The sequence below is a fragment of the Haemaphysalis longicornis genome, unplaced genomic scaffold (genome assembly GCF_048455015.1).
Source record: "Haemaphysalis longicornis isolate Haplotype H1 unplaced genomic scaffold, Haemaphysalis longicornis Haplotype H1 scaffold_5, whole genome shotgun sequence".
NCBI classification, from domain to species: domain Eukaryota; kingdom Metazoa; phylum Arthropoda; class Arachnida; order Ixodida; family Ixodidae; genus Haemaphysalis; species Haemaphysalis longicornis.
In genome coordinates, this window is record NW_027526385.1 from 183,695,503 (window position 1) to 183,718,362 (window position 22,860).

General features: G+C 49.5%; 1 protein-coding gene across 1 annotated transcript in view; it reads right to left on the reverse strand.

Moving 5' to 3' along the window:
* Positions 1 to 20,926, reverse strand: part of LOC144138876 (guanine nucleotide-binding protein G(o) subunit alpha-like) — a 36,560-nt gene extending 15,634 nt beyond the window's left edge. The window contains exons 1-8 of the mRNA XM_077671374.1: positions 20,694 to 20,926; positions 15,128 to 15,288; positions 12,115 to 12,206; positions 9,705 to 9,797; positions 9,005 to 9,165; positions 7,404 to 7,532; positions 5,031 to 5,160; positions 3,757 to 3,828 (exon numbers count right to left, since the gene is read on the reverse strand). Of these exons, the coding sequence (XP_077527500.1) occupies positions 3,757 to 3,828; positions 5,031 to 5,160; positions 7,404 to 7,532; positions 9,005 to 9,165; positions 9,705 to 9,797; positions 12,115 to 12,206; positions 15,128 to 15,251 (801 nt within the window). The 5' untranslated portion in view covers positions 15,252 to 15,288; positions 20,694 to 20,926. The remainder of the gene's footprint in view (positions 1 to 3,756; positions 3,829 to 5,030; positions 5,161 to 7,403; positions 7,533 to 9,004; positions 9,166 to 9,704; positions 9,798 to 12,114; positions 12,207 to 15,127; positions 15,289 to 20,693) is intronic.
* Positions 20,927 to 22,860: the final 1,934 nt, after the last annotated feature.

The window sequence follows — 22,860 nt, forward strand, 5'->3', positions numbered from 1 at the left end:
CCCGGCCTTCTGACAGAGTCAATCGGCCCAGCGTTTCGTCCGCCGGCCGCCGACGGGTCGTCGCAATTCGTTCGCTCAGTTGAAACGAAGCCAGGACACGTTTGTGAATGGTAGAATTTGCCTTTCTTTACTTGGTTAGTTTGTACACTGTATCTAGCTCCAAGTCAAGGTCGCTTCACACAAGCGCTGCACAAGCGCACATGCGACGCTTCGCTAACTGGTATGCCAGTAGGAAAATATAAGGACTCTTGAAGGCGGGGGAAGAGTCAGCGAAGTCAATATAGGTACTAAGGAAATAAAATCAACTGATATTTTTACCGTACAGCGTACACTTAGGGTGCGGGAAGCACTTTTTTGCGCTGGGCGAACAAGCACAGCGGTCAGCAGCACGACTACGCATCTGCGAACGCTTTTCCGTCTATGAAATGCAATTGCTAGACGTGAGCTATTGTGGAAACTCGGGCGACGCTTACTGCACGAGCGCAATACAACAAATAGTCACCTAAGCTGCTTGAAATGCCAAAACTAAATAAAAGTTTAAACTGGTTATACAATATATACCCTATATTACCCATGCCAGCGGATCCTCCTCCGTGGCCGAGTGGTCTGGTTTGCTAGCTATGCCACCGCAAGTATTCTGCAGGTCACGAGTTCGAATCCCCGCGGGTGCGTGCTTTTTTTTTTTTTTTGTAAGTTAACTTTTTCGTTTTCCGCCGATGTTTTCTATATTGAGTTCACATTTTTTTGGGCCGCAACGTTCATGGCTCCACGAACTAGTTCACAAAACGCGCGCAGGCTGGCACTGGCGCGCTAGCGAGTTCTCGTTGGCATGCTGTTGCCATAAGCACCGACTGCTTGCAGGCAGTGGGCACAGGCCAGAATGAACAGAACCTTGGCCTGGTGCGAACACGCTTTTTACGACACAGGCATGAGGGAGGCAAGCTCCAAATATGGGGGAAAAGCGCATGACATTTGGGCGTCTGCGGGTACGCGGAGGGCGTTCATGCACTGCGTAGGTTTCGGCTAGTGAATGCTACGATTCCAATCCGTCCTAGGAGGCTTATCTTTATGCATTTTTACAGCTGACAACATGGCAGAAGCGCGGCACGATGATTACTGAGTTATTGAGAATGCCCGTCCAACAACGCCAACGGTTGTGTTTTACAGAACCGAAACCGAAACTTGTTTGGTTGCTCACCTTGGGCATCGTCCAATCACGGTGCCCGCTCCTCCTAACGTCACAGCTTTAGTTGGTGCGGCCGCCGCAAACCGCGCATGGTAGTTTTTCTTCTTTCGCGCTTTGTAAAATAATTACCGATTTGTCAACCGAATAAACGATGAAAAGTGTGCTAATTTGAGCCAGTCTACGCAGTGCAAGCAAAAACGGGAGCTTGACAAATTCACTTCAGTGTCCCTTTAAGGGGGGACACTGCTCTTGAAAAAAAAAAAAAAAAAAAAAAAAACTTTTTTTAATTTTTAAGTAAACTCTGTGCAACTTGTCACTCTTGCTGCTTTCCTCCCACTGATTTCAAATATGGCATTATTTTTTGAGTAAGTCAGTTAGTTCCCAAGATAATTAGAGATAATTAGTCATTTTTGGACGAACAATACACAGAACAGTGTTGGTCGTAGGACTGTAATCTTGACATTTTCCAACACTCTGAACCCTGGTGAGTGCAATAAGAGAACCGGTTTTTCGATGCACCGCTTGGAACTAATTTTAGAGCTATTAAACTTTAGTGGCACCAGTGGCAAAACGGCAAGGAACCATTTTGAATACCGATTTCAAACACCGAAGTTTAATGAACTCTAAAATTAGTTCCAAGCGGTGCATCGAAAAACCGGTTCTCTTATTGCACTCACCAGGGTTCAGAGTGTTGGAAAATGTCAAGATTACAGTCCTACGACCAACACTGTTTTGTCCTTTGTTACTCCAAAAATGACTAATTATCTCTAATTACCTTGGGAACTAGTTGACTTACTAAAAAAACAATGGCATATATGAAATCAGTGGGAGGAAAGCAGCAAGAGTGACAAGTTGCACAGAGTTTACTTAAAAATTAAAAGACAGTTTTAAGAGCCATGTCCCCCCTTAACTGCTGAGACATCGCTACTTGACCAATGCTGCGCCTCCCTCCCCAATTTCCCTCACAGCGATTCAATGACACACACACAACAACTATAGCTGCTGCTTACGCGTGATGAAATGAAAGGCAGCAGTGCGTTATGGTACAGCAGCAATACAAAACTACTACCACAAACGTAGGACAGCACAGGTCAGACTACGTGTGGCCTCCTGGACTTCTTGTCCTTTGCGGCTGCGGACCACAGAGAAGAGGCCTCCCTGATGGAGTCTGTTACAAGGTTCGAGTCTTTGCTGAAGAAGAGAGTGGGACCATTTCTAGAACCCATGGGGGCCCGACCGACCACTTGCGGTCACAAGCTTCACTGCTTGCTTAGCTAACACAGCCAGCCACAATGAGCGGTCCGAAGATTCATACACACAGTGCCGACCGTTTATTCGTAAGCACTCGTTAGAGGAAAGGGCCCTCTTTATAATATGCACGCCTGATGGGCACTCCTAGGGCAATGAATTGAAGCGCTTGCACAGCGGGACAAGTGGGTCAACACCCACAAGGCTTTTACGCCGACACACAAACCTCACATTTCCCACTGGCGCCTTGTGTGTGTTGAGTCGCTTGTCCCGCTGTCCTAGCGCTCCAATTCGTTGCCATGCCCTACCAGCAGGCCCATACCAGCACCCTCACTCCTATGGATCAAGACCACCTTGCCCAACCCACGGCGTATGTGGCACTGAGGTACGTCCACCGCACACTCGCACTTACGTCCCCTTGGGGGCTGAACCCTGCCGCTCCCGTGATAGCTCGGACAATCACACACGCACATCCCCTGCCCTGCCCGAGTAGACTTCTGTTGCATCACCACTGAACTCCCTGCCACTCCCGAGACAGCTCGCGCAAAAACAGAACAAATGAACAAATAAAAAAAAATTGTGGGCATGCCGCGCCACCCATAGGAAAATTGCATAAATGCACGGATCACATGTTTCAGACAACAGATGGAATGCACGTTTCTCCATCCGCGTCGCTTCATCTCATCTCTGCGTCACGGCTGCGCTGGCCGTGGCGAGTCGGATGCGGCCAAAGCTGCCAGGGAAGTCTCGCCACCTGCGTGTTCGCTGCCGGCTGCTGCTTGGTGTGGTGCAGCGTTCTCAAGAATATCGCCCTAAATTGCTTCGCAAACACGTGGACATCCTAGTTAGCAGGCTAATTGGTTTGTATTCCGTGCAACTTTCTTTTATCTCGTAACCCCGAATAAAGTTTTTACATGTGCTGCAGAGTCCTGTAGCGCATTACTAGCATTAAACTTCCACCAAGCAAACATAGGGAAAAAAAATAAAGGAAAGAAACCAGCAGGGAGTAAGGACCAGCCATAAAGACACTAGGCAGTGAAAGGGGGAGGTGTTCACACGGTGACCCCTATGCCCACTTCACAGTCTCATCATCAGGGTTACTCCCTCTACTGATGTTCCTGATGAGCCACATACCACATCACACCCACAGCACTCAAAACTGCACCGCTCCCCAGAGAGCACTGGTCTGGGTGTCGTCACAAACAGCCGAGTTTCGTGTCGTGCCTTCCCGGCCACATTTTTTCGCTCACTGACCCACCCGTGCTACGAAGCCTAACAAGATGGGAGCCTGCCCCTGGAGAGGCAAGTGGGAAACTACTGACCATGGACGTGTCGGTGAAGAACATGTTGTTGCAGATGGACGAGAACAGCTTCAGGCTCTCGTGCAACCGGTTCTGCGCACACAAAGGAAGGGAGCAGTCTTTAGCACACAAGGGGGCAGCGGCACCACAAATCTCCACTGTCCATGATCGCAAACACGGTGTTAGGCAATGCAAGTGCAGGTTCGCTACACAGCTCGTGCAACAGTCTCCTCCTGTTGCACGAAAGAAGGCTCGGTAGACTTGCAACTGCGCTAACGTCTCCTCAGTGCCAACTGAGAAAATGGCCACTTACCCTTGTTAGTGCGTGGTGACAATTCTTACGGCATGGTAGGGAAAGTTCACATCTACCTGCTTCCGATGCCAGTGGCAACATTGGGTACAAATGACCGTCTTTTACAGTGATGTGACTTTCCCACTTAAAACTCGAGAAATTTTTGAGAAAAAAATGTCACCCCACATTTGCACCAAGAAAAATTCAGCGCTTCAATCTATTTTAAACTGCACAATTTATGTTCAGCTGCACATCAGCCATCATTGCAGTCAAAAGTCCACCCTGGGGGGCTAGCTAGCGCGTTGTCAAAGCTGGCACCCCCAAGTTGGTGAAAAAAGTGAGTGCTGCAAAGGAAATGGCAGTTCCTGCAAAAAGAATGAGGTGCACACAAAAAAGTGGCTGAAAAGCACTGAGAGCATGGCCTCCAAATCCTGGAGGGGGAGGGAGGGAGGGAGAGAGAGAGAGAGAGATAGCTCTTTATTAGATGAAAGCAGAGAGGTTTGCCGGAGTGTCCCACCTACACGCACTCTGCGGGGATGGGGAGAAGGGAGTAAAGGCCCTAAAAGAAGTAGGGCAGAAGGAAGGCAGGGGGAAAAAGAAGAGATTAAAAGAAAAAGTGAACACAAAGCTTTGCGTGGTGACGTAAAAGTCCACACGCTCTCACAGGTAAAGTTCTAAATTGTCTCTGCGACGCCGATTCCGTGTAAAAAGGCAAATACGGCAACCAGCACTTTTCTCTGGGACGATGGAGAGGGCCAGGGTCCAAGGAGACCTTTCAAAGATACAGATTTAATGAGGTAAAAGGTAAAGTTAATTAGACGATTCTCAGTACGCACGTAAGTGTTCCTTTCATTATTAAGATGGCCCAACAACAGTAGAGCAGACGATGACAGAAACCTTACACTACCACTCCTGTCGTTCCCTTCACAGCACCCAGGGTAATGGAGCAAACCGAAGGCTGTCCAAGCGAAGCCACCACAATTTCCCCTCCACCCCCGCTCACCACAGTGGGGTCCTCCTGGAGGGTCATGTCGTAGCCGCTCAGGGCCACGACGTACAGGACGGCCTTGACGTCGTCGAAGCACTGGACCCACTTGCGACGCTCCGAACGCTGCCCGCCCACATCGAACATCCTGCAAGGGGAACCCGGAACGCACTCAACACTTGACCAACGCCAGCACGAACCAGAAGAGGAAGCACGGGAACATGGCACGACTCACCGGATGCTTCTCGCTAACACCCGAGCAGATCAAAACATTGAACGGGAGGACCTCCCCGAGAAATGCGTGTAATCCCCCGGGGACAAGGCAAGAGCTGGCACAAATGCCACGCAAGGAAGGAAGGCAGGCACCACTCTGGGCCTTGGGAGGTTGAGGGAAAACTGCCGAAAAGGAGGGAGCTTATGAACAACAACAGAGACATGGTGCTGGCAGAGAGAGATCAGACGTACTCGCTGAAGCAAGCAACACAGCCGGTGGTCGCAACACAAGCATGGCCGCTACCGAGTGCAAAGAGAGCACTAGAAGCAGCTGGAAGAACACGACCCTAAAGAGACCAATGGTTTTGGCCAATGACACTGAGCGGGAAGCCACCCACCGGTGGGAATCCAACAGTGGTGGGAAAGCCAGCAGCCGCCGTCCCTCCTACTGAAGTCCCCTCCCCCGCCTACCTTTATTCTTTTCCTCAGATCCAGAAACAGAAGAATGATGAGGCCTCTAAAAGCTCTCACTTCACAAGCCCACCAGTGCATATTGTCACGTTGTAAAAGACGACGCAGTTGTCTTCAAGAAAAACAAGTTTACTGGAGCGAACTTGTGCTCCCCTAACAACTCAAAGAATACAAGGCGGCAATACAGCAATTAACAAAGTGACATGCATAAACTGGTGTCGGCAATTCAAATGCCATGGCGCCTGCTCTGCAGGCTTTTATCTCTTGGCGCGAGTGTTTCTGGAACCATCAATTTACATCCAGAACATTGTAGATCACAGAAGATCATTCTGGGCTAGTGACGTTAGGGCGAGACAGTCTGCTTATGTGAATATGAATGTGATAGCCCGTGCGGCATAAAAATAAAGAATGGAAGACGCGCTTCGCTTGGGACACAGATAACAAAGCCAGGCATGGCCGGGCAGCAAAAACAAACAATAAACTTATACATGGTTCGCGACAATATCATTCAAGGGACAATAAAGTAAAAAAATACAGGCTGCTCTTCTAAATTGATACATTACCTCACCAAGAACATGAATATATCACTCTTATGCGTGGCTTTTCAAAATCAGGTAGAAAATCCTGAAAATGTGAAGGCAGGTGCTGCCGCCACTGGCTATATCGCACAACTTGCACTGGAAGTGCTTCAATCGTCTGCCGAACGCAGAATCTTTCCCGGGTGCCGCTGGATGGCGCTACTTGTCCACACTTGGGACGGCCGTACCGCTTCCGAGGAAGTGTGCGAGCTACACTCGAGCGGTTGGTTCGGCGCCAAGATGCACAGGGCTTCAAAAGGCCACGTTTTTCTTCGACAAAGCATCGATACTGATCAAGGGTTCTATGAAGGAACATTTCGCTCAGTGGTCCGGAGTTGCAAAGGACGTGGGAGTTTGAGAAAGAACGACTTATTTGACTGGAACTGACCAAACCGCTCGGTATGTGGTAGCGTTGTACTCGGTTGCTTCAATACCGCTACACGTCACCACTGCCTCGCTTTCTCCCTGTTTATCGCAACGCAAGCAGTGACTGCAGTCACTGTTTGCGTCACGTTTGAGCAGCGTTTGATTAGAGATTTGCCAGCAATTAAGGCATCTTTTGGCTACTAATAAACGCTAAAATGGCTATGGCAAGGTCAGACTTTCATTTGAAACCCACTCGCTGGTTGCCTTCAGTGCACCTTCAACCTGTCCGCCACCAGTGAACATCCTGAACAGCCTGAACATATTCAGGGCCCAAAGGGTACCACATGCCTATGGCAATGCAATCACTCCCTCATGCACTATGCATCTTTAGACGCACTCGCCCCACCATTTCAGTGGTGAAAATGTAAATTTCAGACAAAAACAATAATCGAATAATTGTTTTTTTTTTCTGAAATTTACATTTTGGGCGCTTTCCCCTGTTCATTTATATCTAATTGGCTGCCAACCTGCCCCAGCTTTGCTGGTGCGGGTGTTGTCCCCCACTTTTTTCTCGTTTTCTTTTGGGAGCTGGGGAACACGGAAAGGAACTGGAACTGCTCGTTTAGCGCCCCACTACGCTTACCCACTTGCGAGCCTCACCTGCCAGAAGCGCCTCCCCCACTGAAGCTACCACCATGCCCATCAAAGAGGGCCCAGTTGTGCCCAGACCAAAGCAGCTGTGCTAGTAGATGCCTGCCCGCACCTGAAGACGATGTCGTCGATCTTGAAGTGCGTCTCGATGATGCCGTTGGTGCGCACGCGTGCCCGCAGCACGTCCCGCGACGAGGGCATGTACTTCTCCGAGCAGATGCGGTCCATGTTCTCAAACAGGCTGCAGCAGCAGGGCACGGGGAGAGGGGGGGGGAGAACAAACTCAATGCCATACTTTTGGGGCAGGGGGCATTTCAAGTGCCTCTGAATCAGAAGACTGCAAGTTGACAGGGTAGCCAGTTGTAAGCTGCTCTATTGCGATGTCGTCCAACAAGAGCCAGTTAAGTTGACAAAGCACAGCGGAACTGATTCTGGACACCTTCATTTGCCCCCGAGACACAAGTGCCTCGACTGAAGCCCCATCACGTCGCGAGTAAAACAACAAGCGCTTGCACAAATACAAACCTCTGCTCAACAAATTTGCAGCAAAATTGTTACAGGACCCGTCAACGCTACAGCACTACCCCAGCGCTGCACAAACCAAGAAAAAGATAAAAACGTCAGTACGTATTGTGCTTTTCGTTTGTGGCTAAATCACAACAGTTGCACAATGCAAAGGATTACAAAAACATAAAAAATGAATACAATAAACGCCACAGGGACTTGTCAACCACAGCCGTTTCCACGTAATGCGACTGTACAATTGCAGTGGTCCCTCCAGCTCCCTCGAATGCTTATATGCCAGTCAGAACTGCTTGTAGGATTCCCCCCGTGTGAAATGCGAGTCTTTCAGTACCTCTCATCCTTTCTCGGCTAAAGAAGCACCCCTTGAGGCTGGAAAGGAGTTTGCGAAGGAGCTACCAAAGGTTAGTTATCTTGAATTAAGTGATGTCGTAGGGAGGGGAGGGAGGGAAGGAGGGAGGGAGGGAGGGAGGGAGGGAGAGAGAGAGAGAGAGAGAGAGAGAGAGAGAGAGAGAGAGAGAGAGAGAGAGAGAGAGAGAGAGAGAGAGAGAGAGAGAGAGAGAGAGAGAGAGAGAGAGAGAGAGAGAGAGAGAGAGAGAGAGAGAGAGAGAGAGATGTCAATGAGTAGAGAAAATAGAGATATGCTGCTGTTGCCTCCCTGTAGTAGCGTAGCCCCACGACCCTTTTCTTCCCAGCAAACTCCCAGTTCTTCAATACACCCCAGTTGTGAAACTCCAGAACTGGGCTGTGTGACCACCCTGCTCTGTTGTCATCAAGGGGGGCAGGTAAGTGTACAGGTGTTGGCACCTAGCTAGGGACAAAATTTGGACTCTGCTAGACACTTACTTTAATGACACAACCTAATAAAACAAAGCTTGCTTTTCAAATGAGGGAACGCTACATTAGGTACTGTTCATACTTATGTTTGCACGAGGCTTGTCCATTTGCCCCATCATGCATGCCCATTTGCTGCCCCCAGTGCAGGGGGGGGGGGGGGGGCCAACGGCGGACTGCCTTTCGATACGTGGGGCCTACAGGGAGTTTCACAGCAACTGGTGCGTGTTGGGCAACTCTGCAGCAAAGTTTGGGGAGCGGATCCCCTTTTCTCAAGCTAACATCTAGGGTAGCATCCAAGGGAGGAGCTGTCAGAGACAAAACGGAGAGAAGACACGCGGCGTCAGCATGACTCACTAGAGGGCGGAGTCGTTGAGCTCGTACTCGAAGCCCCGGGCAACGGCCAGCCGGACGCCCTTGTCGTTCCAGAGGTTCTTGAGGGCCGACGCCACAAAGGGCAGCATGCTCAGGTGCTCGTCGAAGCAGCACTGGCAGCTCAGCACCGTCTGCGCATACGCCTGCACCAAGGGGACAGGGGAGCAGGGGCGGACACGGTGAGCGGTCGCCCCTTGGCAGCTGCAGTGGCCCCGGTGGTGGTCACAAACAACAGACGCACTCTCACAGGGCCAGGCATGACGCAGGGCTTGACAAAGTTTGCTGGAGCAGACCGGTGCTCCACAATGAGCCTTCAAATACACAGGGACCATCGAGGAAGTAGTCGTGCAAGACTACGTGCGCGGTCAAGAACTGGCATCAAATCAAATGCCACTGCATGCACTCATTCATCTTGGGGCAACGTCTCCCCCCTGGAAACATGCAATCCGAATGAGAACACTGCACTGAACAGTCTAGGAACGAGAAGAACAGCCTACACTCTGCTTCCATGAGATGAGGTAGCTGGCCATGGCTTGTTGACACCAGAATTTTCAGCATAAGATAACCACGCACAGCCATGCACCGGCAACAAAACATGCACAAAGCGATTCGCGCAAGCAACGGCTGTCCAGCAGTGCCCACCAGACAGCCCAAGAGAGGAACCCGAGCGGCAGTGGAGTACCTTGTTCTTGGGGTTCTCGAGGTTGATGTGCAGGATGCCCATGCCCGTGAGCACGTACTTCATCGACCCCACCAGGTTGTCCAGCACCGTCGGCTGCAGGCAGGCGCACACACCAGAACCCAAATCAACACTCGCTCTCGGTCCTCAACTACTAGCACCACATTTCCATCCGTTCTTCTCAAGAAGACACTGCAGCCTCAGAGTTCTCTCCCCCATGCACCACCCTTCATTCAGATAGACCTTTTTCAAGTGGGGACTGGGGGGTCTGGGCTTACTGAACGGCCCACAGACTTGTTCTTTTATATTAAATAACCACAACACTTTCATGTGAGCTGATACCTCCAGTATTCTAGGGAAACCTTTCAAGTGGAAACTTCCCAATAAGCAGCCCTGCAGCCCTAAAAGTGCACAAGCGCCACTCGACATACTACCCTGTTCTCGTGGTTGCCCACATTTGCCTTTTTGCTTGCAGGTTTCTCCTCACGCCTATACCAGGGTGGTTTGCAAGAACTGTGCTTGTCGGGACGAGGGAGCAACAGGCCTGGGGCTACACCAGGCTGCCACAATTACACTTTTCTCAACAACGAACGAAAAGACCTTGTTAAGGCTATTATGTTTACCGAAAAAAAAAAGCACAAAACGACATCCCCACTCACGACAGTGTAGCTGCAAACGCAGGAAAACGGAATTTGACACACAACTTGAATTTGATGGGATTATTTTTGGATGGAACAGCTCAACTACTAGGAGCAATGTGTCCCACATGCCTTGGTGAAGTGTAGTGGAGGATAATGTATCCGGTAGCATTTCGGCTGGCGTACCCGCAAATTTTCCCGCATTTTTTCTCGGGGATACCGTGGTTGCCAGACCAGCACTGCCCTCTGTTGATTAGCTCGCATCATCGTAAAGGCCGCAGATCTGTCAGCCCGCTCTGGGTATACAACCCCCTGCATGCTCGTGCCGCGGGCTCGGGCTCGAGCCCGGGTTTTTTTTTTCGCTTCGTCCCCATGGTTGTCAGACCAGGAATGCCCTCCCCTTTACAGACTGCCTTTACGGGCCCCATACGTTTGTAGTACCTCCCGTGGGGACGAAGCAAAAAAATAAAAAAAACCCGGGCTCGAGCCCGAGCCCGCGCGGCGAGCGCGCAGGGGTTTGTATTCAGAGCGGGCTGACAGATCCGCGGCCTTTACGGGTGATGCGAGCTAATCAACAGAGGGCAGTCCTGGTCTGGCAACCATGGTAGCCCCGCGAAAAAATGGCGGGAAAATTTGCGGGTACGCCAGCCGAAATGCTACCATGTATCCAGCCTGAATCTTTACACTGACGTCAACAACTAATGAGTGACAATGGTGATTGAGGCAGCAGGCCTTTTTAGTACCACTGCCACTCTTTCTTTTCTTAAAAACACACGCTTAGACAAATGTTCGCCATGCAAAGGAAATTTTTCCTTTTTTACCGCATTGCCTGTGTGCAACTCAGTTTTAATTACCGCCCCTAGACGACTACTTGCGCACTTCATTCTCGTGTAGGCGACCTTAGCCTTGGCCAGTCAGAACCATACGCACACAGCTTATTCTCTAGAATGAGTTGCTTCAGCACCATTTGGGCTCACTTTTACTACACCAGGGAAACAGCTTTCCTCAACTGACCCCCCCACCTGCCAGCAATATTGTGCGCCACATGTTTTGTTTTTAGTGCAATTCCTAGCACAATGTTCTTTTTTTTTTCTTTACAGACAGTGATGTCAGATCAGCACACACTGTTCAGTACTTACCTGAAAGTTTTCCAAAAACTTCGGTTTGTCATGCTTCCGTGACATTATTACACCATTTTCAACAGCAGTGGCAGTGATCCGAGTAACCACGTTTTTGAGCCACAGAATGACACGCGACGTCTCACCCAGATGTGCAAGCCAAGGAAGTTGTTGCATGCTGATGAATTCAGCAATTCAAGTTCACTCAAAGTAAATACAACAAAGAGAATTAATTGCACTGTAAAGGTCAAACGGCACCTCTCTAACCCTGCAGGCACTGTCCAGTGGCCTTTACTAGCCTGCCATCCAGAGCGCGACACTGACCACTTCTTTTCCATTAAATACTAATGCATACTGTTGGGTGATCACTCAAAGTAGAGATCAAAGCAGAAGTCGCAGCGGACCCTCCCTTGCCAACAACACTGCCACAATGCCCGTTTCTCAACATAACACAAACATCGCTTTAAATGCACCCCGCACACCCGTTCTGTGCGTCCCCATCAGACTCACACAAAAAGGTTCAGAACTGCAACAGTGACACGAGAGCAAAGCTGCAGACACTGCAGCGAGGCATACAGCAGCGTGGTGTCCAAAGCGCACATGCGGCGAACTGTTGGTGCCCCGTAATGAGCAAAAGTTGGCGACGGAGATGCCCACCCGAAAGCTGCGCAGCTCCTCGTCCGAGAATCCCTCGTTGTGGATAATCTTCATCTGCTTCACGATGGTGCTCTTGCCGCTCTCCCCCGCACCTGCGGTTGAGGGGACAGGGACAGCGAGGTGTTACCACTGGCGCTTCCAGGCGGTCAGAACATCTAAACAAGCCCCGTCGTGAAAGCAAACAGCGGGAGGCTCCTCGATTCCCAGTCTTGGACTCAGCGTGGATAACACAAGGACTACTCTTGCCACCGGGATGCAAAGGGTACCGAAGAACTGCGTGTCGGCCAGTCTGCGGTGAGTCTTGGACTATTAATAATCCAAGAGCCCCAGTGTCGTCTGACCTTTGACAGTCTGGGTAAGTGAAATCAATGTCTGACCTCTGACCGTACTCCTGCCACCCTCTGCCGACCGGTCTAATCGAGGTGCGGCTATTGCGGCCCCAAAGATGAAGACAACGCCTGCCCTTACGCTGGATACTTCACTTGTCCTCGGTGAGGGTTTCTATAAGCACGCAGGTGACATCTCACCAGGCATGCTCAAGATCTCCACACAGGTGCTGTCCCAGCAGAATGACACGCAAATTTTACAGCCCCGTGAGCACAGCTGCAAAAACAAATAAACCAAGTAGTTCCGTTTCTGTCCCCCCCCCCCCCCTTGCACTGGTTGTACGTGCAAATGCCGAGAAAGTGAGAAAGCGCATCACGAGAAGTGGCAGACAAGTCTGGTGCAAGCTACAACGCCGACTTAACACCCAATGCATAAGCTGGGCTGTTCATCTGTGGTGAATCGCTCCTGCCTTCCTGGCAACAACACAGTGCCCCGACAGCATCTGCCATGGAGCAGAGCCAGGAAGAGGACGACCACGAAAGGTTCCTCCGTGTGGTGGCTGAACGGCACCTTGCAATCGGCCACGTTCTTTAATTGCCCCCTTTTCTCCCGCAAGTTCCCCTTAATACGTCTTCTTTTGCATCTCTCACCACCTGTGGCTGTTGCAATTCTTGGCACGCAACAATATCTCCTCGTCGGATTGGTGCCAGCTCAAGCAACGTCCATAAGCCTTGACCGGTGATTGCCCACGTTAGAGCCAGGGGGACAAGATGAAGCTGCAGCGACTGGCATTAAAAATAAGCCCCTGTTGTCCTAATCGTACCATTGCAACCCACTGAATTTGATGCACGCCACTGTCACAGCTGATCACTAAAACATCTTCAATTATGCAACTTCTCCAGTTATGCCCCCAGACATAACGCAAACCATCAAAAAAAAAAAAGCACCAGATTTAAATTAAATCGCATTGGCGCGTATAAAGCTCGCTAAGCTTGTTTATGCTGGCAACCACTTTTAGTCGCAGATTCAGGCTTTTCTGACAGCGACCCCTTGCCGCCGGTGTCATTACTTTTTCACTTTTAGAGCAGCCTCTCCCAATACTTTTGAAGAACAACTTTTGCTGCTAGGTATGAAGAGAAACTTGTGCTTTGGAAAGTAACAGATTGTCCATTTCTGTTCCGCACGTCCAGCTGAAAATAAAGCAGAGTTTGGCTCTGCTGCAAAGTGAGCTTGGTCAGTGATCTGGATGTACCAGATGCCAATGACAGAATTTGGGAAAATTTGTGTCAAATGTGCGTCCAAGTCTAATTTGTGGTTGCATTGTGCAGTTTAATGCGCATAATTTGTTGTTCCACTATCAAGCAAAAGTCTACAACTTCAGTTTATCTGCAAGTTCTTGGTGCGCAATCCCAATTGCACAATGTTTAGACACCCAGCCGCCTTGAGGAGACACTGAAGTGATTTGTAAACAATGCGGGATTACTTGCGCAAATTGTAGTCTGGAGAGTCTAGGCCGCGTTTCAGTCCCTCTCGGTGCACTCACGCTATTTTATTCAGGAGAAGAATCAATTCGAAAGTGCTGCCCTCCCGTCTACATCCCCTGTGCCGACTTCCCGTGAGATTTCGCATGACTCTCAATCGAGATGGCTTGGCTTGACTGCGCTACTGCATGGCTCGCTGACCCTCCAACAGAATCAGTCGGCCCTGCGTTCAGTCATCCGGCGGCCAGCAGGTCGTTTCAATTGGCCACCAGCACACTGGTACCTGCCTGCATGGTGCAAGACACAGCTGCAGCTACAGCTTGCTGCCCCTCGGCAGAGTGGGAAGTCACACGTGTGGGGAAGGAGACGATAGTGCAAGTGGAAACTGAGCTACGAGCTGTCCTTTGATCAGCGCCGCAAGTGAGCAGGGCCATCAAATATCTGCCACAATGCTGACCCTATGCTGTCCATGCAGGTCGGATGCAGAGACCTGGGTGATCTGGGCGCTTTGAAACTGCCGCCACAGGTGCGCCCCTCCCTATTGGTGGAGGAGTCAAACCCCACCCATGTGGGGTGCACTGCTAGGAGTACCGCGTGCCCGGCCCATTTGCGAGTGCCGAGATGCTGTCAAACTGCCTTATGAAATACGGGGGGTTTGCAATCCAGTACAGTGTTCCTTTAACCACTGCAACAATGCTTTCTACGGGCTACAAGGACTTCTGCTGGCAATAGTTTTTTAGCAGTCGAGTGTTTGTAACGTACCGCTCCTGAGCATGTACTCACTCGTGAGAGCTCACGAGTGAGCGCGAACTCATGAGTACGTACCCACAGTGGTTCTGTGGATCCCGAAGTCGGGCGATCACATACCCATCCAGGGTTCTCCCCACGGTGGGCGGCGGTGGAAATGCTGCCCACTGCCTTCAGTAGGCCAGCCACCGCTTCGATTTACCAGTTTGGAATGTGCGCCCGGGGAGCTAAAAACGGCCGCTGTGCGGAAGCAACGCCAATGGCCGCACCTCCCGCCCCCTGGTTATGTGAAACGGAGCCCCGGCGAGTAGCTCCAAAGTCTCACATTGCCAACTGCATGCCAATCTTGGAGTCAACGCCTGCGCGTTTACCAGAGGTGCCCCACTTTTCCAAGGAACCCTGTGTGAAGTTCTCACAAGCCGAGCCCAGTGGGGAGAGAGGGAGGCAGCCCCACGCACCGAGCAGCAGGATCTTGATGACGTTGCACTCCTGGCGGGCCAGCTCAGCGATCTGGCGGTCGATCTGGGAGCTGCGCAGGCGCGCCTTCCTCTCCTCATCGTCAAGGCTCAGGCACCCGCCCATGCTGCTCCTCCATCACAAGGGGTCACCACTCCAGCACCTGCGGGAACGGCCGGCCGGCACAGGCCAAGAGTCTCGCCACGGGACCCAGTGCACGCCTGGCTCAAAGCAAAAGCTGGCAGCTACGAACCGAGCCACGACACACCACCATCATCCTTTGCCTCCGAACGCAATCCCGGCTCGACTCCTCACGAGTTCAGAGTTGCTTCTTCACACGCAGGCGCGTCAAACTCTCGGCGACAAGTGTTTCAGCAGTACCTCCAGCTCTGTGCTTTAATTTTGTTACTTGCCCATTCACTTGTTGCTGGAATGACCTTAGTCTAATTTATAGACACGAGATGAAATCGGCACAGTTCCAGCAGAAGTAGGTAGAAGAAGAATGGAGGAGCCCCCGCATCATTCACACAAAAGCTGAAGCTTGTTTAGATTCAGGGAATTGAAACAGGCGTCAAGGCACAGAGTACCTTGACCCCTGTGGACTTTCACCATCTTGTGGAAAGCAAAAAGCTTGGTTCATTTGTTCAGGGGGAGGAAGGGAAAACGGAAGCATCCCTTCATGGGCATTCTGATGAACCACGAGTTAATGCACTGCACTGGTCTGAGATGCAGTTTGGTGCTGTCTCAGTCTTAGAAAGTTGAATGCCCACCCGTTTCGTCAAGCTCTTCATTTGTCCAGGTACAGTTTGCACTCAACACACACACTTGCAGTGCACCAACTACACACCTGCAAACTTTCAAGTGTATCATTGAGGCCAACGTCTTCCCTCAACAAGACTGCCATGATGAAAACGACCCTTTCAAACGGGAGTTCTCTCTGGAAAATGCATGCAAATAAGAAAAAAAAAAGAGAGAAATTAACAAAACAAATCGTGTTCTAAGTGATCATATGACCAAATCGTGCTCCCACCTCTTGTCACTGCAGCTTTAAAAATACAATGGTAACAGCTTCTGAGAATATGGTGCACCAAGTGTAAGGTTTCTGATCAGGGAGCTTTTTCACAGAAGTATTCAGTTAGTGCAGGTAGTGAAATTTGACAGAGCAAGGTTGGAAGTTCACACGGACCATGTGGCCAATATTAAGATGAAATGCAGGAAAGCGATTTTTTCCGTCTACGGTCTTAAATCACTGAAAATAATCATTACCATTTTCCGTCTCTTTCTTCTCTCAGTTACAATGACTTGGCACATACCAAAGTTGACATCCCAAAGCAAACAGGACGTGTAACATGGATGTCCTTTGCTACTCCCTTAATTGCTATATTGATAATTCCATGTTCAAATTACATATGTAGGCGCCTGCCCCCCCCCCCCCCCACGTCTCTAAACCCCATGTTTCTAAGTCAAAGGCCCCAATGCAGAATTCACTAACTGCACCTTCATTAAATAGGGTCACTGCGCTGTGGTGGCATTGGCGATGCAGTCTCACTGGAAGTCACTGGTTCAAATCCGACAACGACCCAAATTTACCTTTCCTTTTAAACCAACTACACCCTGTTTTGTATTCATTGAGCAGTTGGCCATTTTGTCATTTTGTGTGCCAGGGGTGCCCGATTTTCACACAACCAAATTCTCTAATGCTTTTTCATTAAAGTTCTGTCTTTGTATGAAAAGTAAGTCTGCAGTTCATGACAGGCGTGAGCCAAAATCTTTCCTGACATTTCTGCGCAGCCACTCTGTGCTTAAATAGAGGAACTGGACACTGAACTGTGTGTGTCACTTGAAGGAAGCAGTACATGGTACTCCGGATAGTCAACCACCACTAGGCCAGGTGGCCACAGAAGTGATACAAGGCAAAGTGCTAACAGCTTCTTACATTTCAAAGGGTGGTGGGGGGAAGGGGGGGGGGGGGGGCATGAAGACAAAAAAAAAACAAAATTTTGTTCTGTTTGAAAGAACTATGTTCATATGTCACACAGCTCCATCCCAGCCACAAAAGACGGGTTCTTTAATAACAACAACAAAAAAAAAAGAAAACACAATAAATACTGAAAACCTGCCGAATTTCGCGCCACCATGACTGGGCGGGAGTGACGTGATATGGTCCAGCAATACAAACATAGTTACCAGTGTGTTAACTACGCGTTAGCATTGTAGTAATACAATCGAACAGAACTAGAGCCCTCACCACAATCACCCGGTCATGCTTCTCGGCATTGGCTTTGGTGAGCAGCCAGCAATCGCACCAACAAGATTTTGTGGCGTCGTAGAGAAATCCCTGGACAGTGGCTGGGGCATCTGTTTTCCTTGTTATATCGATCACCGGTATTACGCTTTCAATAAAAATTGGTGTGATTGTTATTGGTAGAAAGCAACCATTTTAAAGCACCAAACTTACACACTGCTCCTTCAACAGTGGTGAAGATGCCCTCACGAAAAGCCAGCACCTAGAAGAACCTTTTGCCATGCCCATGCACTAATTGATTTATTGGTGCAAAAGCCAAGGGCACCAGTGCTATGAGCAAAAAAAGACCACGGCAAAGGTTACACATGGATGAAAGGAGTATTACAAGTGCATACAGCAGTTTTAGACCGACGGTTTCCAGTGAAGAGGATTAGAGGCGCACAGCCCCAGTAACTAAAAAATACATTGGTGGAGCAAGATCGTGAAATATGACAAGACAGTTGACAGGACTAGCCTGCTGCTACCTTTTGAAACACACCTTCTCCAAAAAATTCATACTTTTTTTAGCACACTAAAAATTTACACACGGGCTATTAGGTAAAAACATTGCAATTTGTCTTAGCACATGTAAGGCATACAGTTCCCTAAAGAGCTGCATTATTTTTTGTTCCAGAGTGCACAAGAAATTATTCCTTGTACACAGTGCAGAGAATCCTTAACCAACATGCAGGGATTTATACACCATCTTCCCCCCCATCCCAAATCGAAATTCAGGATAAACCCCTGCGGACAGGAACAATTTCTCCCAGGAAACCTCAAGTTAGCAGCTAAACTTCCTCGATCCTGTGTACCCAATCCCCACTATATATTAGCATGATGCTTTTACCCCCCAAATTCTCAACACCAAAAATCTTCATATGTTTGTTCTTCCAATCACCTCTTTCCTGCCACAGATTTTCTACCATTAACTTTTAGTGCACAAGCAGGACTGCAGACGGGTTTGCACCTGCAATGGGTAGTGTAAAAAGTGGTACTGGGCAGAACACGTGATGTCTATGAACAATGAAGGGCAACAGGCTACCAGCGGAGGTAAAATAGGGGCGCACCAAGGAATAGATGGAGAGATGAGCTCAAAAATATGGGGGGGGGGGGGGGGGGGGGGGTGGCAAACTCATGATGGAAACAGTTGGAAAGCCTTGACAGAGGCATTCCTCCACTGGAGTGGACACCAACATGACACTGATGAAACATTTGCATAGCCTTTAAGACCCTTTATCTCATTATTACAGTCACAACTTTCCTCAGCATACAAACATTCTCTAGACTCCCACTGTGCTGCCACGGAACACACCTGCAGGAAAGTCGGACCTTCACCCAAAACGCTCTTCTAAACTTTCTCCCTTGTCAACTTGTTGTCAGGGCCCAGCCTGCAGCCTCCCCAAACTCTTTCCTTCCTTTTTACCACTTTCCTCCTCCCGCGTTCCTTCTCGGAACTGTCGCCGCACCCCAAAGCTCCCGCCAAACGCCCCGTGGGGGGAACTGGCTAGCTTTCTCCCTTCTCAACGCCCCCTCCAATTATACCCGTAGTGCCGTACGGTTCCGAAAACTCCGGCGGGGGAGACGTGGCTGAACAATGCCCCCTGCCCATTGTGCTGCCTGCCCTCTTTGCGGAATGCCAGAAGATGCTACTGACCTCGGGACACACAAACCTAAACCCGTCCAGCTTATTTTGGGTTTCCTTTGGACCCCTCTCCCCTACTTTCGTTTCACTCTGGTCCACATAAAATTATACTTACATTATACATAAAATTCTTTATGTATACAGAAAGAAATAAACATAATAAAATTATACAAATAAACATAATAAAATTATACATAAATTCTTTAGTTTTACTCTTTAAATTTCGCGAGGGCACCGCTTTCGCCTTTTATTCCACGCATACAAGACGGACGGTTATTCTAGCCCACGGAAAACTTCTGCGGACGCCCATGTCCACCACATCCTACCAAACACTAGCATTTAGTGCAATGTTTTTTCTCGTCGCAATACCAAGCGGCAAGTATAAAACAACGCTAAACGATTTCTCCATAAGCCGCGAAGGCGAACTCGTCCTTTAACGCGAAGAAAATAAAATGTAGTTCTCTTCCGCAGCTGCAGCTCCCGTGATCGACAGTGACAATCCCATCACGCGAGACCTTCCAGAATGTCCTGCTAACCTACGAATAAACCCACAAAAGGCACCCATCGAGAGAGCCAGCCGCACGTTTTGGTTTTCACCTCGTGTCGCTCAGGAAGCACGCCTGGCAAAACCCCCGGTCCACGCCTCCGCGTGCGCGCAAATCGAGCGCGCCGCAGCCTACAAACAAGAATAACTAGCGTAAAAAAAAAAAATCAGCTAGAAAAAGAAAGCGCGTACAATGCGCACGCAAGGGATAAAAAGCGCTGGCGGGCGGTGGTGAGTTATGGGCAGACTGTCATACTCTCTAGTCAAAACCAAGCCGAGCTATGGTCACAGAACAGGGAGGATATATGGTGGCTAGCGGACATCCGGGTCTCACGGCCGTGCCATGCGGTTACGCTAGCTTCATCGGACCGTACGTAGTAGCACCACGCACACGCCACCGGACACAGTATCCGGTGCGGCACACGTCCTACCGGCGCGAAATTACATTTCAACGTTTCCGCGAAGCCCATGCGAAATAGAGAAACCCGTGTAAAATAGAAAGCAGCTTCCGAACCTGAGCTTTTGTTAGTGACAAATATAGCCTTGGGGTCGAAAACATGGCGACATTTACAACGCGCGCATATTTCTTGTTTTCAATTCCTCAACAAGTAAGACTTCTCCTTTACATAACGTTGTTGAAGTACAGAAGATTCAGTCAAACTACGGACGGGGCTAAAATCTCACGCCGAGAGTTGAGCGACACGTCTGTTCATGTCACCAGTGGTAATGCATTTCCATTCACGTAGCGATCAACTTTCGGCGACGCATCCGTGTACAATCAAGTTCGCAAAGAACGAAAGCTACTACGCTAACGCGTAAAATATCCCACATGCGCTATCTTTAATTAACAACTCCAGCGGGTCTCTCAATGCGTGTGGTGCACCTTCACGATACGGCGAGACCGGCCGGACGGCGGCGAGCAAAAATATCACGCAAGCGAGAACTCGCGAGGACAGATACAACCGCTGAAATACATTCCGACAAGACAGCGCGACACTATCGGGCAATCGCCTGAGTGCAAGTGAGGGCACTTCCGACAACAAAGTACGGTGGCAGACATTTTTAAATAGACGACGATCCCGATTGCGGGACGCTTACGTTTTCTCGTGGAGTCCGAGTCTGGGAGTCCCGCCAAGCCGCGACGGTTACCGCCGCCGACGCAATCGAGACAGTTTTCGCATGTTGTCCTTGGGCTACAACACAGACGAGGTAAACGACAGCGCAGGGAACAGGAAGAAAAGCGTCGAATACCTGCGACCAAAGAGAAAACGTGCTCACGCAATGACTCACGAACGCACGTACAGACTTGTTGACATTCCCACAAGGCCTTGCGAGAGACGCCAACGAGGCTTTAAGAAACGGCCGCTGCGCGCCGCTACAAGCGGTACAATGGTACAAATGAGCTCGAACAGAAACGCGATAAACATGACGGGATGTTCGCTTCATGTTTTATTGCTGATAATTTTTTATAACCCGTTTATAAAATCAGGACGGGATTTTAAAAATAAAATGATTAGGTCGCATTCAGTTTGAATTATAGAGAACTAGAAAATTTGCATGGAGATTTGTGAGTTTGAATGCTACCAATGTTACTCAATTCAAACCCTCATTTGCGCTCATCGTACATGTAACTCGCTTTACACACATGGTGACAGGTTCTGGAAACGGACTACAATGATATTTAACAAACTTTCTCAAGACGACCGCGTACATTCGATACATTCCCTTTTCCCTTTCGCGTGATCTTTGACACGACAGATGGCGACAGCGTCGGCAAGCGGCTGTATCCTTCGGGTAGTCTTCACCGCAGAGCGTCTTCCCGAAAATGGGAGTTGTCGGGAACGTGTGCCTTTCCTCGCTTCCCTAATCGTGGTATCGTTACAAAAGAGCTATTGATTTTTCGCACCGGATTGCCGTGGTGAACCAGACTGTACTCATCAGCCCGGGGTTACGAGAAAAGCCCGGAATGTCGCTCGTGAAAACGAAGCGAGCCCGAAAGGTTCCTCTGCGCTGAGCGGGTAAGCCCAACCTATCCTTTCCCGACTCTTTTGTTTATCGTCGCGCTGTCACAGTTCAGGTCAATGGGCTTTAGCAAACTGCCCGGTGTTACCGGCGCCGCAGGTGATTAATGTTGGGGTTGTGGCATCCTGAATAGATCACACTTTTCGGTCTATACGTAATCAATGCGGAAGAGCCCTGAGAATTCCGCTGCGCGATACATCTCTGTGCAAATGACTTTCCATTTATAGAAGGGTATCTGGTCGGCGGCTCCTCAATTTGGAGTGTTTACGCTTGAAACGTGCCGGCGCGTTTAGCAAGATGCATTTTGAGGGGGTGCGGCCACCGATCAGTTTACTCAGGGATCAGCTGCAGCTACGTATATAAAATGTATGCATACTGTATCAGCTGACACAACGTGCCATTCTGCAGAAAACTACAAATTCCGGCGGTTATAAAACGAAGGAGTCACACCTGGTTCTTACAGACCTGATGCTACAGGAACAGCGGGTTAATTTGGAATACGGCCGATGTATATTTTATGAACGGGCTGTATTTCCGACACATGAATTCCCTTTTCGCTATAAAAATCCTGAATTCGCATCCAACGCAAACACGTCTGTTTAGTGCTTCCGTGTTATTTTTTTTTATTCTGTAGTCAAACAGCTGCATGAAGGACCGTTAACAGAGAGGATGCTTATGTCAACTGTAAAATTAACACAATTGTGACAGCAATACCGTATCGTTCGCATGGGAGAGGTCATTCCCTAGAAATGGCTCGAACTCACGCCCCATGAATGTTAAAGCAAATAGCATATTTTTCCATCAAGAAGAGATTGCAACGGTGCCGTTCTTCAGGCAGTTCAACGTGGAGTTGTAAGAACGCTTGCAAACCCTGGTTCGCTCAGCCCATTCAAAAATTAGGGGAATCGCCGGCAGTGCTTACTACGTAGTGGCTTTCATCATTGTTCGGGTCGGGCAGGAATCATGTCGAACTGTATCATCAACCGCTGTTTTGTACGTAACACTTTTGTCTCATGGCTAGCTATGGTTTACTTAACGAGATCCATAACGCACTGTGAACGGAAGTCTAGTTTAGCCTCGGGAAAAGAGTAAACGTTGCTTTGAGTTTCACCGCGTTCACTCCAGTAGACATTTAGCCCAACCGCCAAACAAAATACTGGAACAAATGACAGGCATCGCTGCCTTCGGCAGTTGTTTCGGCGGAGGCCGCAGGGCGCTAGGGAAACCGGCCGAAAGCAGTTGG